The 18,837-nt window shown below is 40.9% G+C and overlaps 1 protein-coding gene across 3 annotated transcripts in view; it reads left to right on the top strand.

Annotated features, from left to right (window-relative positions):
- Nucleotides 1–18,837, top strand: part of LOC117941830 (vascular endothelial zinc finger 1-like) — a 39,168-nt gene that overhangs the window by 5,877 nt on the left and 14,454 nt on the right. For all 3 annotated transcript variants that reach the window (XM_034866999.1, XM_034866998.1, XM_034866997.1), the window contains exons 2-4: nt 8,577–9,319; nt 18,154–18,223; nt 18,315–18,483. In XM_034866999.1, the coding sequence (XP_034722890.1) occupies nt 8,577–9,319; nt 18,154–18,223; nt 18,315–18,483 (982 nt within the window). The remainder of the gene's footprint in view (nt 1–8,576; nt 9,320–18,153; nt 18,224–18,314; nt 18,484–18,837) is intronic.

Genomic DNA, 18,837 nt, shown 5'->3' with positions numbered 1-18,837 from the left:
TACTAGAACTGTTGGGTCCTTGTAAATTCTGGAGTGTGGTCTATCTGTATAGTGTCTTGAGATAACTCTGGTTATGAACTGATACTATAAATAAAATTGAATTGAATTGCCTTAGAATCAATTTTGGTCGGCCACTGCATCGAGAAAACATTGTTGTGTCCACATTGCAATGCATCAGTTATTAGATTAATTTAAACACCTTGTTTGTTTATTGCAATGTGCATGACAGACTGAAAACAAATCTCCCTCATAGGTAAGGCTGAAATGATTCCTTGTGTAACTAATAATTTGATTACTAAAATTCCTTGATGCAAAATTCTTTGCCTCATAGCTTTTAGTCAATGGAACTGATATACGGCTCACTGTTTCCACACAGATGATTATTCCTAGCGCACAACAGGCTGGCTCTTCCGTGGACACAAGACTGACGGCGCAGATAGCAAAATGAAGGAAGAGCAGTGTTTCCGCCACGGCAGAATTGCTGCCGCCACAGTATCAGAAAAAGGGCAGACGCACCACAGAGTTTCTGCTTTGTACACGTAACAGCGGTGCACAGTTGGCAACCCTGCAGAGCTGTCTGCTCTACCGAACTCAAGCAAACTGTCATCTGCTCTCTCTCCCCATTAGGGTGAGCAACGGGAACAGTGACAGGACGTCACACTCATGGCACCAAATACACAAAAGGGCGAGTACCGTACATGTGTTACTCAGTCTTAGGCAAAGTGACAAACCACAATGAAATCCGCAACATAAAATTGGCAACATGAAATCCGCACTCACGCGGATCCAGTGAAATATTTTGTGGACGCTGTATACCTCTGACACGCTGTAAAAATGTAGCTAGTACAGCCTGATCGATAAAGGATTTTTAAGGCAGATACTGATATGGATATTTGGTTATTTAAAAATCTGTTATGCCCATATATCAGACTTGCTGTCCGAGGAATAACTACCCAGTGGAAATCGTGTGTATGCGTCCTTGAGAACTTGTGTAACTTATGATGTCAGTTTGTTGTTGGTGATTTTCTTGTTTGTGTTCGTCACCTGCTGCCTAGATTACATATGGCTGTTTTTGATCTTTGATTGTTTTGATTTGATATAATGGTGATTGTTGTAACACCTTTGCTCACATTTGCATTTTTGGGCATTATTTACATGCTACAGTAGGCACACTGCGTTAAAGTAATTACTAGTGGGTTTGTTATTTTCTTGGAATATTTTCCAATTTTATTGGAATATTTTCTAGAATATATAATTTCTATGCATTGTGTATGGTAGCCTTTACAATGTTATTTATTTACGTCATCGTCTGTCAAGGCCAGCTACTTGAAAATCCGCCAACTCCGGTCACTAGCCGGTCGATTGGTGCATCTCTAGTCAAAAAGCAGCACTCTGGATCTTTCCCCCCTCTCAGAACACAACAAACCTCCTGGCTGACTTGTTTGTTCTTTAACCGTGCTCAATGGTGATTACAGAAAAAAAGGCTGTCTCAATCACATCTGAGTTGATCTGTTGTAAAGTAGGTTACAATGTGAATCTCTGTTTCTCCCTGGTCCAGTTGTTCATACAAGCCACCACCTTCTGTTTGTCCCATCCCATTGGGGACCTTCCATGACCAATTGGACAATGCATGCCAACAGCTGCAAACTACAAATCTCTAGTTTCTTTCGCTATGCGTTGATTGCGCCAGTTGATATCGCAATGACAATAAACGATATACAGTGCAGTTCCCTACATGACATGAACATAGGTTTAAGTTAGGGGTGCTCGATAATGAAAAAAGAATTATAATTATTTTGGTCATTATTTAAATCAATTATTTAACATTATTACCTATTAACATTGGATTATTTGTACAGCAGTATGTAAGTGTCAAAATAATTGAACAAAAGGGTCAGAATGTAAATCATCACCAAAATGATGTAAATATTGTCATAAGGCGATTTGGCCGGTCTTTTTGGTGGTTGAGGGAGCGGTGTTAAAAGTATATGTTATTTCTGTTTTTTTTTTACTATTTAAAATAGTATTATTACTATTTGTTATATATATTATAAAATATTACTATTTCTTTTACTATTTAATTGTAATTGGCACACACCCTCTGGTCCCCCTTTTTGAAGAGGGGAACCACCACCACGGTCTACCACTCCTTTACCAGGGAGTCTGAGAAGTGTGATACCCCTGTAATTGGCACACACCCTCTGCTCCCTCTTTTTGAAGAGGGGAACCACCACCCCGGTCTGCCACTCCTTAGGCACCGTCCCAGACTTCCGCGCAATGTTAAAGAGGCGTGTCAACCAAGACATCCCCTCCACACCCAGAGCTTTCAGCATTTCTGGACGGTTCTCATCAATCCCTGGGGCTTTGCTGCTGTGGAGTTGTTTGACTACCTCAGCGACTTCCACCAGGGAAATTGACGACAATCCCCCATCATCCTCCAGCTCTGCCTCTACCACAGACGGCGTGTCAGCTGGATTTAAGAGTTCCTCAAAGTGCTTCTTCCAGCGCTCTATTACCTCCCCTGTTGAGGTCAACAACGTCCCATCCTTACTGTATACAGCTTGGATGATTCCCCGCTTCCCCCTCCTGAGGTGGCGAAAGGTTTTCCAGAAGCAACTTGGTGCCGACCAAAAGTCCTTCTCCATGTCTTCACCGAACTTCTCCCACACCCGCTGCTTTGCCTCTGTCACGGCAGAGGCTGCGGCCCTTCCGGCCCGTCGGTACCTTGCAATTGCCTCCGGAGTCCTCCGGGATATCATATCCCGGAAAGACTCCTTTTTCAGTCGGAAGGCTTCCCTGACCACCGGTTTCCACCAGGGTGTTCGTGGGTTACCGCCCCTTGAGACCACAGCCGCCGCAGCTTCAACAATGGATACTTTGAACATTGTCCACTCAGGTTCAATGCCCCCAGCCTCCACAGGGATGCACAAAAAGCTCCGCCGGAGGTGTGAGTTGAAAGTCCGTCGGACAGGGGCCTCCTCCAGACGTTCCCAATTTACCCACATTACCCGTTTGGGCTTACCAGATCTGTCCAGAGTCTTCCCCCACCCCGTGACCTAACTCACCACCAGATGGTGATCAGTTGAAAGCTCTGCCCCTCTCTTCACCCGAGTGTCCAAAACATACGGCCTCAGATGAAACAATTATAAAATGGATCATTGACCTTTGGTCTAGGGTGCTCTGGTACCACGTACACTTCTGAGCATCCCTATGTTCGAACATGGTGTTTGTGATGGACAGTCCATGACTAGCACAGAATTCTAACAACAGACAACCACTCTGGCTTCAATCAGGGAGGCTGTTCCTCCCAATCACGCCTCGCCAAGTACCTCCATCATCACCCACGTGTGCGTTGAAGTCCCCCAGCAGAACTATGGAGTCCCCTACTGGAGCCCCATAAAGGACTCAATTCAAGGTCTCCAAGAAGGCCGAATACTCCGAACTCCTAAAAATATTATATGATCATTCTTTTACTTTTTTATTTAAATTCATTTGAAAAGAAAAGGACACAAAGGCTTTGTGGAAAACAATAACTGGTGGTTTTTCGTAAGAAGTTGTCCCTTTGTGGGGGCCCTATGCAAAACAAGTTTTACACAGGGTCCCCAAAAAAGTTACAAGCGGCCCTGCTTGCTGGTGTTTCCAGAAGTTGGAGGAGTTGCTGGACAACATGCACGTCATGGGGATATGCGCGTCATGGGGATATGCGCAGAATGTTGCCGTGGATTAATTGCAACAAAGAGATCTTTTTTGCAGCCTTATGTCCCATGGTAGATGAAGAGAATTAAGTCAAGTTAAGTGGCCGTCAGTGATATTTTTGACTGTTGCGGAGTTTTGACTCTTAACTTAACGTTATCAGCTCGCTTACTGTAAATGCAAACATCGGCAGCTGTCTTGTTAGTTTTAATTGTAACTTACCATTAAGCAGGCTAGCATTAGCTAGCTAGTAACTGCTTTTGATTCACAATTAAGGTGGAATATTAAAGTTTTATGTTTTAATGTATTTTTGTTGATGTTGAAATAGATTTTAAAACATATTGTATCGATAAAAGTAACATTAGGAACCGGTTTCAAAACTGAGGTATTGAAATTGGCACCAGATCAAAAGATTTTGAACGATGCCGAGCGCTATTTAAAGCAGAGGTTGCGGTGCCATATTTAGACTAGACTTGTATGCAATATAATATCTGACCTTTTGTTTGCAATGACAGTACGTTGTTAAATTTAAAACATTTTATTAACAACATAATTAAACAATACGTTTTATCATCAGTCAATTGGAAACTTAGGTAGATAAAACTTAGGTAGATGCCCAGGTAGATAAAATTCCCGAAAAAAATTCCCCAATCAATTATGTAATTTTTATAGTGCACACAGACAAGCGGTCTCCAGCCCCTCCCCCCTAAAGTACAGCATGCGTGACAGTGTCAATGATACACTTCAGGCTCAGAGGCTGTTAGTAGCATGCTGTTTGTAGTGTTGTGGCTTCCCATGGGATATCAACTGTACTGATAAACCGCAAAGCACCGCAGCCACATCGTTGTCAAAGCGCCACGGACGTCATCACTCAATCTGGTTGTTTCCAGTCTCTTCCTCTTGAGCTGATCTTAATAACTTGATTAACTGGAACTAACCGGAGCTAACCTCTAACTTTAACTTATTGTTGCTAACCGAGCCTGTTCACGTTCTTTGTCTCCATGCCCGTTCTCTTTAACTGGAATTATAGGTTGCTAAATAAAACCTAACTTAACATGTTAAGTTGTCTGTAAACGTTTTAAACTACATTCTAGAGTTTTTTGAATGACCTATTCAGATGAGATCTTGGGTGCAACAAGACACATGAACCGTTATATTACAAAACAGCGTGTTTATTAGGATCCTAACACTTGACAATGATTCATAACAAACAAATTTACTTTGATTGCCTTAGTGTTATGTGAATTAATGGGAGATAGGAAGAGACATGCCGTGCGCACAGAGGTGAGCTTTATGTTAACATTGTAACTTTTTTGTATGGATTTTAGTATGGTTCAGTGTTTCCTTTAGGATTTTTTTTTTTTTTTAGCTGTTGGGGCAGGTCTGTCCAAACGTGCATATTAAGTAGCCTAGCCACGTTGGTTTGTTTTGGTCTTATAATATCTATAGATGCTCCAGTGGAGAGGATGGTTCAGCCAGCACTTAAGTTTACAGTTATTTGTTCAAATTTCAAGATTTGTAGCAAACTAAGAAACGGTTAGACTAAAAAACAACAGCTTTTGTTTTAGCTTGTTTGCCATTATGCGCTATTTAGAGTAGAGTAGAGCTGTGTTTGTGTAAACAGCACGGTGGATGAGAGTGGACCGCCCAGACAGATCAGATTGAAATATATCACTTCCTATGGATTTGCCTGTAGACACGTGAGTGGTATTGATACATATTTACTTTTAGGTTTTATTGTAGCCTACAGTAATGAGCGTAGTGCTAACTTTCCCAGTCAGATGTGTGCATGTGCTGCTGGTCGTAACACACCTCTACTGTGTGTGGATGTGTGAGTGTGGGTGTGTGGGTGTAACGCGGGCATCACTGGGGCATCTTTCAAAATGTAACGCTTGTATAAAAAAGAATTGTGCTGCCGCAGGCCATCCGATTATAACAACCTCATGCACTTTGTCGAAATCATTCAGATATTGAGGCATTACGTTGAACATCGTTAAGATAACAGGAGCCTATTTACTGTAGCCATCCTAACGACACACTACATCGACGCCTTTTTCTAGTCTTGTGTATCACTCTCCATAACGCCGTCTTTGGACAAAAAGTCACGTTGTGAGATCGCTAACAGTTAGCTAGCTATCCTGTTCATGTTAGCCTTAGTTATTTATTTCTTACTGTGATTTGGGTTTCTGCGTTTCAGAGCCATCTCCCCAGTGCAGTTTTTGGTGGAGTTGTTCGTTTAATAGTCGACTCGGAAAAAAGTGAACGTTTACCGTATGTGGAGTAAATCTGGATGGGCATATCACCAATTCAAAAAAGTGGTTTGCTCTGCGTTTTGCTCTGAAATGTGGAGGATGTTTACATGGGCAGCAAATGGAGGAAGATTTGGAAATCTTATTTGGAAGCTCACCGAGCCAAATGTATAACTCATATTGCATAAATGAGCACTAGACAAGAATGCATAGGTCTTCACATAAATCATGTATGACAAGTAACAATTGTTGCTGTGGGAGCAAGTTATAGAGAAGGAACTAAGATGATTTCAAAGCTTCTCACTCTAGTTGAGGACATCACCCACTCTAGCTCATGTAACACAAACAAACAACAAACAAAATGTGATATGTGGTTGGTAGCTTGCTACAGAAAATTAGTTTGGGCGTCAAATGCGCATACGTTAATGTAGCAAAAATCTTTGTACAAATGTTTGTCAGGGCCATCTGGAGATGCTACAAACCAGGTTTTGTGCAGATCTGCCGCAAGGCCTAGGACGAGTTGGTTTTGCACCTTTCACGATATTGCGAAAATAGTTGTGAACAAAAATAGGCATGGCCTATATCACTAGACTCTGTTTAATAGAGGGATTACAGGGATTTAAAGATTTTTTTTATGTCTGATTTAAAATGTGGGAGTTATAGGAAGAAACACGTTTGATGCAATTGCAGCGCCACCTAGTGGTCCACATGTGTGATATTCGGTACCTCAGGTCAGCTACCCATTGTACATCTACCCTGTTAATTCCAAGTAATTCACTTTAGTGGAAGTGGTTAATCCAAACCTGGGCCCATAGACCACGCCCACTTGAACCAATCATTACCCCACTCTAAGGGGCGCCTCAGCAGTGGGCCTAGATGGTACCCATCGGATGAGCAGTTCATGAGATATAAACGTTTTGTATTTGTAGCGCCAGTTTGGTGCAGATCCATAGCACGGTCTAGGAGGAGTTAGAAAAAGTTGGTTTTCGATAAATCACAACTTTTCACGCATAAAGGTCTTGGCTGAAACACGGGAACACGTGAATATATGTTTTTTAAATTTCCGATGTACGGTTTGTTATGGGGCCAAACGTGTTTTTTCCTCTATAGCGCCACCTAGTGGTGGATGTGGGTCAATTTGTGCGGCTGAGGTCTTTGTGAAGTTTTGGACAAGTCCTGAAAATGGCACTTCGCCACCATGTACGGTTTAGGCTGCGGCGGGGGTTTTACGTGGAGAAGAAAATGATGATGATGAATAACAATGGAGGAGAAGAATCCCTAGGAAAACAATAGGGTTCCACAGCCCTGCTGTGTGAACCGCGAGTGCTTTGCGTTACTGTGTTGGACGCATCCTCTGGCTTCCTAGTGGTGTACGTGGGTCAATTTGTGCGTCGGAGGTCTTTGGAGAGTTTTGGACCAGTCCTGAAAATGGCACACCGCCAACATTTATGGTTTAGGCTGCAGTGGCAGTTTTTCGTAAAGAAAAAAATTATGATGATTAATAATTGAGGAGAAGAATCCCTAGGAAAACAATAGGGTTCCACAGCCCTGCTGTGTGAAACGCGTAGCGCTTTGCGTTGCTCCGTTGCACGCATCCTCGGGTAGAAGTAGGAACAATCCGTCCTGGGGATGGGTGGCGTCCTTAAGGATGGAGGCAGCTTTCCTGTGAACCGTGCAGTGGTAGATGCTCTGCAAAGAGGCCAGTGGAGTCCTGGTGATCATCCCTGCAGTCTTCACAACTCTCTGCGTTTGCGGTTCAAAGCAGTAGTGCTGCCGTACCACACAGTGATGCTGCTGGTCAAGATGCTCTCAAAAACTTAGCTGTAGAAGTTGCTGAGGATCTTGGGCAACATGCCAAACTTCCTCAGCACCGTGTTAATGTGACCATTGGCAGCGTAATGTTAGGTTCTATGTGAAAACCAACGGCAGAAAGAAACAGATTTACGTGCAGTTTGGAAGTTTCAGGTGAATTTGTGAAAGCCTTTTTTTGTAGATACACAGTAACGAAGTAAGAGGCATGCGGCGGCCAAGCAGTCAACGTGTGCAGGGAGACAAGGCTGCCACATGGCTATTCAGACGGGTATGAATGTAAATAAAGAGAGACGAGCAAATTAGTGTCCTACGCGCAGCTCTAAAGTGAAATACAATTTGACCCATTTTAAAAAGTAAAAAAATAGAAAATCAAAATGTTGATATTGTGGCAGCCTGCCACAGATAAATCAATGTATGGGAAACACTGAAAGTGCCATTGTGTTTTAGATCTTGAGAGAAAAGTTTGTTGAAACCAAGATATAAACGTTTTTTCTGCTGTTTTAATAGCTAATATTTTACACTGGAGCAGAAACACTTCCTCTTTCCCATTATGTTGGTCCTTTCCCCTAGTAATGGCAAAATAAAGCTGCATGAAGCTTTGTAAACCATTTTTATTTCTCTGGGCCTGTTAGATGGCTTTCTCTGTTTAACAGTGTTTTGAAATTACACTGAATTGCCATTCCTTTAACCTTTTTCTTTAAACCAAAAGTGCCATCTGGTGACCTCATTAAACAAAATGGTTCACAAGGCATCATGTGGCCATCACTATGTCATATCTGGTTCACTGATGTTTATTAACATCATTCTATTTTCTCTTTACAGCAGTCCAATGAGGCTCTACATCACCAGCACCAAGTAGCCGGAAACAGCCTCTTGCCTTTGCTCAGTTCTGGAACAGAGCCGCCTGATCAGAAACCAGTGCTGCCCATTCCCTTGGACCAGAAACCCCCTGTCAGTGCTGCAGAACTTCTTAAAGACAATGTGGCTAGTGGGACTGGGGGAGGTGGAGGGCCTCCAGTTGCCATAGTCAAAAAGGAGCCCAAATCAAAGACCCCCTTTATCTGTGGCTACTGCAACAAGGCTTTCCGGGACAGCTACCACCTCCGACGGCACGAGTCCTGCCATACTGGTATTAAGATGGTTTCGCGGCCTAAGAAGACACAACCCGCCCCCACCATGGTGCCACTCATATCCACTGTACCACGTGAGAATCGCGGAACTCCTTCATACATTACTACAGTTGCTGGTATCCTGACTACAGCCACAACATCAACATCCTCAGGCACCAGCATCATGACCCCAATGCAACACCAACAGAGCATCCCTAAGAAGCCACCCAAACCAGTGAAAAAGAATCATGGTTGCGACATGTGTGGTAAGGCCTTCAGAGATGTGTACCACCTCAACCGCCACAAGCTGTCACACTCTGATGAGAAGCCGTTTGAGTGCCCCATCTGCCAGCAGAGATTCAAGAGGAAGGATCGCATGACATACCATGTCCGCTCCCATGATGGTGGAGTTCACAAGCCTTACATTTGCTCTGTCTGTGGCAAAGGCTTCTCCAGGTATGTCAACATATTTTTTTAACTGTATTTTATGAAATTTAAGATGCCTACCAAATCAAATGATACACTGTAAAAAAAAGGGCTGAGTGGTATGTCCTAAAAATTAAAAAAATATATACTTTTCATAGCTCGCCTAATTCATAATTAAGGCCTGAGCGACGACTGTGGCTAAGGCCCTATAGAAACTGAAGAAATTAATTTTCCTGGAAATTAATTGCCTTTTCTTGCCTTTTGCTCAACATACTCAAAAATTCACCAAAATTGACGGTCACACAAGTCTGGTGAAAATGTATGTATTTTATGGGTTTTGGACTTAGGTGCACAAAAATTGCTCCCTACAAAATAAAAAAAGTAAGCTCCTGCAGTACGTTTAACGTAGACTAACAAAACTGGGTACACGTATGAATCATGTCAAGACGCGAAAAAACGTCATTGGAGCCATACCCTAAAACCCAACAGGAAGTTGGCCATGTCTAGAGATTTCATCCGATAAATCTCAAATTCATAGTGCTCCCCTAGTGGCAATATGAAGTAGGCCTAAAAGTAAAAGTGCCATACTTTAAAAAAACTCCTCCTTGAGATCTGATCAGATCAACTTAACATTCGGTCTGTGTCATCTAAAGGCCGATGAAAAGTTATTAAAAGCAAAACTTTCTGTCCAACTTCTGTCTTGTGTGAGATATCATTGAACACAGCAGTTTCTTGTTGAATGTTGATGGTTTGACTCGCCCCATATGCTGTAGCCACGCCCCTTTTTTTAAAACTAATGACCTGTTTCTTGTACACTATTTTCAGGTATCATTGAACTCCGAGTTCCCTTTTCATTGGTGACGATTTGCAGTGCCTGAGTGCCACGCAAATGCAAGTCCGCCAATAAGCCCGACAACGAAGGTGCAAGGGCCTGTCCAACGCTGCCTGCAGCTTTAATTTTGTTATAGATCTTTATTTGCTCTTTAAAGTTTTTAATCTGTGGTTTGGAGATCCTAATACGTTTTTTTTAAATGTAGATTTACTGTATTTATATAGCGCTTTTCTAGTCTTAACCCTCTGTACCCGAGACACTCGCCCACAAGTAAAAAAGCACCTCTGATTCACAGTTTAATCATTTTTAAACCATACAAGCTATTGACTTACCACCGGTTGCGTCTAAAACCTGACAAGTTAGCGGTTACGGAGGTCTCATCCGGGTCTTTCTAGCCTCTATAGGTGGTTTTCAATTAAGCCTGGAACTTCCAGCCTCTTTGGGCTTTTAATCCACACTGTTACATCCAAGATTGATCCACTTTATGTCCATGATTCATCGCGTTATGGCTTCTTTCTGCCGCTAGCTCGCTTCTCCGTCTCTCCTCTCTGTTTCCGGAAATAAAGGCACCAGTATGCCCATATATGGGATACAACGTCACCCTTTTGTATAGAAGGCCAGAAGGGACAAAAAGACCAATAGGCTCTATGGAAGGCCAAGAGGCGCACTACTTAGACACGCATTTGCTTGTGTAGCATTGCTGTGGGTGTAATATCAATAAATATGACATTAATATGTTGTTATTGGCATAAGTAAATGTCATGAGAGCAAAAGCGTCTTGACTTTCTTGGAAAAAATATATGTATTTTGTCAACTGTATAAGTTATAATGATTATTTCTTCACAGTTTGACTCCCAAGACATAGGAATAGTGTTGTATAGAGTAAAATGGCTTAGGTTTTACTTATCTGTCTGGGATATCAATAGATATCTGGAAGATTCATGTTTGTTTTATTTATTTATTTGTCTTTAAGGCCCTACAACCATTTTTAACATGCAAGTGACCTCACCGCAACCCAAATATTCTTATAACCCAGTTTGTCCTAAAAGAAAATGATGTTCATATCTTGACTGTAGACCACAGGGTTGATGTTTTACAAGCTTTTTTATAAAATACATCCAGATGGACAATAAACTGTAAAAATGGCCTTAGGGCTCAGAGGGTTTACGACTACTCAAAGCACTTTTACATCATACAGGAAACATTCACCATTCACACACATTCATACACTGTGGCCGAGTCTACCGTACAAGGTGCCACCTGCTCATCGGATATACACTCACACACATTCACACTCCGATGCGCAGGACACTTCTACATGGGACTGCAGGGCCACCAACCTTCCGATTGGCAGGCAACCGCTCTACCACTGAGCCACAGCAGCCAGTCGTCAATTTATTGTAAAAATGGCTAGATTTATTACAGGAAATCACAAAATTCTGGTGTGCAGGTAACAATTTTAAATACAAAGTATAATGGAATGTCATTGTATGCAGTATTCCAGTAAGGGGCCCTCCACATCCGGGACACTGGGATAGAATAGACTTGACCCTAAAGGCCAGTTTTTTATCAGGCCTATGAACAGTGCTTATGGTCAAGTTTTTCCCCCAAGGAGCATATTTTACTCTCATGTAAAAAATGTAGGATTGCCTTATATAGGCTACTGCTTATACTGCTAGTTTGTACAATAATACAAAAATGTTTTGGATACAAAACATTATGAAGTGAAAGGCTTTCTACATTATGTTGATCCAAAAAAACTGTAATGTTACAGTTACAGTAACAGACCAACACAATTCATGCATACATGTGAAACGCAAATAAATTGCAGGTTTAAACTTCATAATGAAAAACTGACACTACGTGAATGGGGTATAGCAGAAGATGGCATGTAACGACACCACTTGTTGAGGGTCCTCATGTGTACTCCAGTCAGACATGTATAAAGGACTACAGACTAGGGTTGGAAGGTATGGATGGTATGCCGGAGTCTTAAATATAGCAACGGTATTTGTTTCAGTACAGTCATTTAAAAAAAATGCATTGCACTTAAATAGGAGACAAGGATAATATATAAAATATAATTTATTTATTGCCTAAAAATACTTATGTGTGGTTGTCATCTTGTGATAGTGTGTGAGAGAGATAGATGGAGAGACCGAGGGACCTGGTCTCGAAGGAGAACTCGACTATGCAGCTTGGCAGCATTTTGGGTTCTGATCTAATGAGAAGGGAGAGGTGTTTCACTACTAGTGTTTGTTATTCAGTTTCTGAACGGTGTAGGCACAAGCCAACCGTTTGGTGACACCATTTGAGCCTTACATCATAATTTTTCATTAGTCATGATAATACCGTAAAATAGTGAGGAGGTTTGACGATATAGAAATCTAGGATACCGCCCAACTCCAATCTCTACCTCAGCCTCACAGAGGTAGAGGACTCACTTAAACTTTTGGCTGGTTGGTTTGTGTATAATAACCATAGCAACACACAGAGATGACTGTAAAGCACAATTTATACTTCCGCGTTAAACCGATGCTGTAACTGCGTACGTAGGTACCTGGAGACACGGACCCTATGCCTTAGCCTGACGTGTACCTCTCGAAAAATTCCACTATACGTCTCTTGGCCGTGGCTTGGTAGCGTTGCATTTCTGCCCACTCTGCTTAAGTACAAAAAAATGTTGAATACCTTAGTACGTCCACTCAAGTCTGAGTCTGACGGTATAAAATTGAGTAGAAGTTGAAGTGCTTTTTACGCACCACACTTAACTGGAAGTAGTAAGGTATTCAACATTTTTTGTACTTAAGTATTGCAAGTAGTTTATTTTAAAATGTACAACTCAAAGACTGAAAGTAAAAGTACAAATATTGTGTCATCTAGTTATTAAAGAAAGCAGTCAACATTTTTAATATTATATTGTCTATATAATTTCAAATGTTTAGCCTAAGGACACTCCCAATTCTTTTGTCTGTAGCAGCAGTACACGGACAGGAATGTACAACACCGTAGGCTGGTAGCTAGTTAGCTAGCGCTTACACATATCTCAAGCTGCTGTGCCATTTGTGTACTATATTTGTAACTTACCTTGATATGCTTCTGCAAATTCCATGGTGAATTTTTTAAGGCTATTATTTCACAATCTCTCAGGAGGCAGAGTAGGCACTTCATTTTATATGAATTGTCTTTCATTTTGACAAATGAACGCATGGACCAGGGGTGTAGGGCCGGGGCGGCCTCATTGCCACGATATCTCAAAATTGAACGTGGCGTTTCTGATCGATCCCTGGCCCTGCCGTCCCATTTCGAAGACACTGAACACTGAGTTTGTTTATCGGAGTGTATATGTTTATCTGATGAGCAGGTGGCACATTGTACGGCAGCCTCAGCCAAAATGTATGTGTGTGAATTGTTCTTGTACTATCTAAAAGCGTTTTGAGTAGCGGTTTAGACTAAAAAAAAAACTATATACAGTCCATTTACATTCTTATAAGTATTAATTGTTTCATTGATGAACCAGCTTCATCAAACCCGGTGAAAGAGCTATCTACCGCTCTGGCAGTGATAATGTGGGTTTGGAATGATTTGTAAAATTTTTATAATTGTAAAGATGCAGCACAGTAAAAATGTAAAAGTACTAAAAACTTAATGAACATTTGTACTGAAGTAAAAGTGGAACATAAAGTTAACTATGAAGTTGTATTTGACTATACATGTGAAGTTGGATGTGGTTCTGACATATGCAAATGATAATGCACATTAATAAGCATCTGACCTACTATGAACCAGAAAATAACAAGAAGCAATATTAAGAATTACATTTATTTCTCTGTAATAATTAACATAAGTGTAACATATTGCTCCATCTATTACAGCACACACATCCATAACGGAGCAAACAGTGTAATACACCTTTAATTGCTAAGCACGTGGCTCCACAGGCTAGTCTGTTTACTGGGGATTGCACCTTGCTAGCAAATTGCCATAACAACCTGAATATCAACATGCGGCTTCACAAGTAATATTAAACAATCTGCACATCTATCAGCTATGGAGTAAGAAACACAGCAACATTAACAAGGCGATTTATTTATATATATATATATAATCGCCTTGAATAGATTGATAGATAATTTATATATATATATATATATATATATATATATATATACACACACACAAATTAACGTCACGTAGTAACATGGGCTGAACTTTCACATTGTAGCAGAACACAACTTATTGAATATAACAAGGCAGTAAACCCCAGTTTAGCAAGCTACAGAATAGTTTTAACTTACATTCTGGGCCACCCACATTACTTGAAATTAAAAAAGATAAAGAAAAAAGTCTATTACGTCAACATTTCTACCGTGGTAAGCTTAGTTTAAAAACATTATAGTCAAAGTAGCCTGTTTAACATCCAAAGTTGGTCAAGAGTTAACAGTACAGACTAGCTCACTATTTCATTAATAAACACATACTTGCATTGTCTATTCCTTTTCTGTGGGCACATCTTCAACAACTCCTGTGTGTTTCGTTTTTAGGTCCTCATGCATTGTGTTTGTGCTCCCGTGATTAGCAAGTGAAGTTAGATTGAACGTAGAGAACACTCTTTTGTTACCAGTTGGCCTGAAATACTCCCATACTTACATACAAGCTTTTGGTCTAGTGCAAATTCTCCAACTTGATTTGAAGGACTCACCTGCCTCTGTCATTTTTCATATCAAACTAGTGAAGGTGGGAGAGGGGAAAGAAAGAGGATAGCAGATTAACCCTCTGAGACCGAGAGACTCGCTCTCGAGCAAAAACAGCACCACTCCCAGTCAAACTGGCTAGGATGTGATCAAAGATGCTATAGTGCAAAAGATAGATATCTACAGTTTTATAGAGGATAATGGCCTCACTGGTTTGAGATTTGGCATATATTTATATTATATATTTGGGCCTTTTTTGAAGAAATGTAAAATAGTATGTGCTTTATATGAGTTATTAGGTTTATTATGTTTATTTTTGCATATAGGACAACTGTTTTAGACACACAAATATTTGTGTAGCATTGCTGTGGGTGTAATATCAATAGATATGACATTATTATGTTGATTATTGGCAAAAGTACAGTGCTTTGCAAAAGTATTCGGCCCCCTTGAACTTTTTAACCTTTTGACACATTTCAGGCTTGAAACATAAAGATATATAAAAAATATTTTTTTGTGAAGAATCACCAACAAGTGGGACACAATTGTGAAGTGGAACGAAATCTATTGGATATTTAAAACTTTTTTAGCAAATAAAAAACTGAAAAGTGGTGCGTGCAAAATTATTTGGCCCCTTTACTTTCAGTGCAGCAAACTCACTCCAGAAGTTCAGCGAGGATCTCTGAATGATCCAATGTTGTCCTAAATGACTGATGGTGATAAATAGAATCCACCTGTGTGTGAGCAAGTCTCTGTATAAATGCACCTGCTCTGTGATAGTCTCAGGGTTCTGTTGAAAGCGCAGAGAGCATCATGAAGACCAAGGAACACACTAGGCAGGTCCGTAATGCTGTTATGGAGAAGTTTAAAGCCGGATTTACATACAAAAAGATTTCCCAAGCTTTAAACACTGCAAATCAACCAAGACCTGGCAGTCCCTGTAAACTTTCAGCTCAGACAAGGAGAAGACTGATCAGAGATGCATGCAAGAGGCCCATGATCACTCTGGATGAACTGCAGAGAACTACAGCTGTGGTGGGAGAGTCTGTCCATAGGACAACAATCATTTTTACACTGCACAAATCTGGCCTTCATGGAAGAGTGGCAAGAAGAAAGCCATTTCTCAAAGATATCCACAAAAAGTCTTGTCTAAAGTTTGCCACAAGCCACCTGGGAGACACACCAAACAAGAAGGAAGGTGTTCTGGTCACATGAAACCAAAATCGAACTTTTTTGCCACAATGCAAACGATATGTTTGGCGTAAAAGCAACACAGCTCATCACCCTCAACACACCATCCCCACTGTCAAACATGGTGGTGGCAGCATCATGGTTTGGGCCTGCCTTTCTTCAGCAGGGACAGGGAAGATGGATGCAGCCAAATACAGGACCATTCTGGATGAAAACCTGTTAAAGTCTGCAAAATACCTGAAATTGGGACGGAGATTTATCTTCCAACATCTTCCAATGATCCCAAACATACAGCAAAATCTACAAAGGAATGGTTCACAAATAAACGTATCCAGGTGTTAGAATGGCCAAGTCAAAATCCAGACCTGAATCCAATCGAGAATCTGTGGAAAGAAGTGAAAACTGCTGTTCACAAATGCTCTCCATCCAACCTCACTGAGCTCGAGCTGTTTTGCAAGGAAGAATGGGCAAGAATTTCAGTCTCTCGATGTGCAAAACTGATAGAGACATACCCCAAGCGACTTGCAGCTGTAATCGCAGCAAAAGGTGGCTCTACAAAGTATTAATGCAAGGGGGCCAAATAATTTTGCACGCACCACTTTTCTGTTTTTTATTTGCTAAAAAAGTTTAAAATATCCAATAGATTTCGTTCCACTTCACAATTGTGTCCCACTTGTTGGTGATTCTTCACAAAAAATAAAAAATTGTATATCTTTATGTTTGAAGACTGAAATGTGTCAAAAGGTTGAAAAGTTCAAGGGGGCCAAATACTTTCGCAAGGCACTGTAAATGTCATGAGGGCAAAAGCGCCTGGACTTTCTTTGTAAAAATGTATGTATTTTGTCAACTATATAAGTTATAATGATTATTTCTTCACATTTTCACTCCCAAGACATACGAGAAGTGTTTTAGGGAGTAAAATGGCTTAGGTTTTATTGCTCTGTCTGTAATATCAATACGTTTCTGAAAGATTCATGTTCCGTTTTATTTATTTATTTGTCTTTAAGGTCCTGCAACCATTTTTAACATTCAAGTGACCTCACTGCATTCCAATGCATTTATACCAATAACTTATTTTGTCATAAAAAAAATGATGTTCATATTTTGACTGTAAACCCTGTAAACAGGGTTGATGTTTTACAAGCTTTTTTATAAAATAAATCTAGACAGACAATAAATTGTAAAAATGGCCTTAGGGTTCTTAAGGAGAATTAGAGTAAGCAATTAGTGACGGGAGACCAAAAATAAAAAGGTGGTCAATAGTAAAACGACATGCTTACTAAAAAGAAAATTGCCGTCAACTAATCACAGCAGTACTACTATTTAACGCGACTACGTTTTTAACCCGTCATGAAACTGTCTCAATTTAATACTGATTCTTTCATATGGCTGCGCGGACAGCAGTCAGAGTTCCGGCGGAGCTCTGTACCTGTCGGCTTCTCAGCCGTTCCCCCAGAGCAGCATGATCACCAGGAGATCCTGTTAGCGCTAGCTTCACAGCGGAGCGTTCAGTTCCATTTAAAACGATGCAGTCCATAAGTACAGGTAATGAATGAGGGCACGGAAACAAAGAGAACATTCATCTTGTTATAGAAATATGGAGTAGAGGAGACTGCTGCGGAGAGGGTAAACAACAAGACTGATAAATGTTTCTCCAGTTTATTAGTACAGTTAATTTGGCTACAGCAATAAAGTTGCCTTAACTTGCCTACAACCTTTAGTATGTAAGTCTATCACTAGGGAATAGAGAATGCTGCTGTGCTTGTCTAAGAGGAAGTGTAACGTTAAACGCACCCTGACCATGTTTGCCTCACCATTATATAATATTGCAGCAAACACTGTCAGCATGGAGTTTTGAAATGTGTAACCACACTTGTGACCGATGGATTTATAATGGATTTTGTGCCCTGATGGCATCAGCCCAGGTTGCTAGCATACTTTTTTATTTGCCAGGTGTCATAGTGACACATGCTGATTCAACCGGTTAGCACAAAATCAAGTCTCGTAAGTGAAACCGGAAATCAAAAATTGATAAATCTTTCTGGCCTATTACACAGCCTTAATCTTTTGCGTCAACAAGATGTTACTACTAAAGCCAAAGCTGAAGGATTTCCTTTTTTCTTCCTTGTCTTCATTTCACCTTGCAGACCCGATCACCTAAGCTGTCATGTCAAGCATGTCCATTCCTCAGAGAGGCCATTTAAGTGCCAAGTAACGGTAAGAGTCATGACTCAGTCTTCTGTGTTACTATTAAAAATAGAAATAAATTAAAAGAATAAAACAATATTCACTGCTTTTTTTGTCCTAGGCCTGTACCTCCGCCTTTGCTACCAAAGACCGCCTTCGCTCCCACATGATCAGGCATGAAGGCAAAGTGACCTGCAACATCTGTGGCAAAATGCTAAGCGCTGCCTACATCACAAGTCATCTCAAGACGCATGGTCAGGCCAGCTTCAGCAACCCATGTAACAATAAAGGTAAGCCATAGGCTGTGTCTCAAATCGCGCACTTACGTTAGTGCACTTACAGAAGTGCACTTCGTGCACTACGTACTGTCTTGCATAGTGCGTAAATTTCGACAGAGGAGTGTTGTCTCAAATCGCGCACTGCCATGTGCACTTACCGGAAATGACGATCACATTTCATCCCTTCTTCTTCTGTATAATTGGGAATTTCACCAAGGGGGTGGGGGGAGCATTCCAGTCTGCTATTGTTTTTCGTGATAAATAATTCCTGCTTTGTTTTTTGATACTTTTAACAAAAATAAATGTGGTTTTTATTTGCTCCGTGTCACGCCAGGATGACGACAGCGACGCCGCCGTCATGCCCCC

The sequence above is a fragment of the Etheostoma cragini genome, chromosome 3 (genome assembly GCF_013103735.1).
Source record: "Etheostoma cragini isolate CJK2018 chromosome 3, CSU_Ecrag_1.0, whole genome shotgun sequence".
In the NCBI taxonomy this organism is placed as follows: domain Eukaryota; kingdom Metazoa; phylum Chordata; class Actinopteri; order Perciformes; family Percidae; genus Etheostoma; species Etheostoma cragini.
The sequence above is the reverse complement of the archived record's forward strand: the minus strand, read 5'-3'. Positions and strand labels throughout refer to the sequence as shown.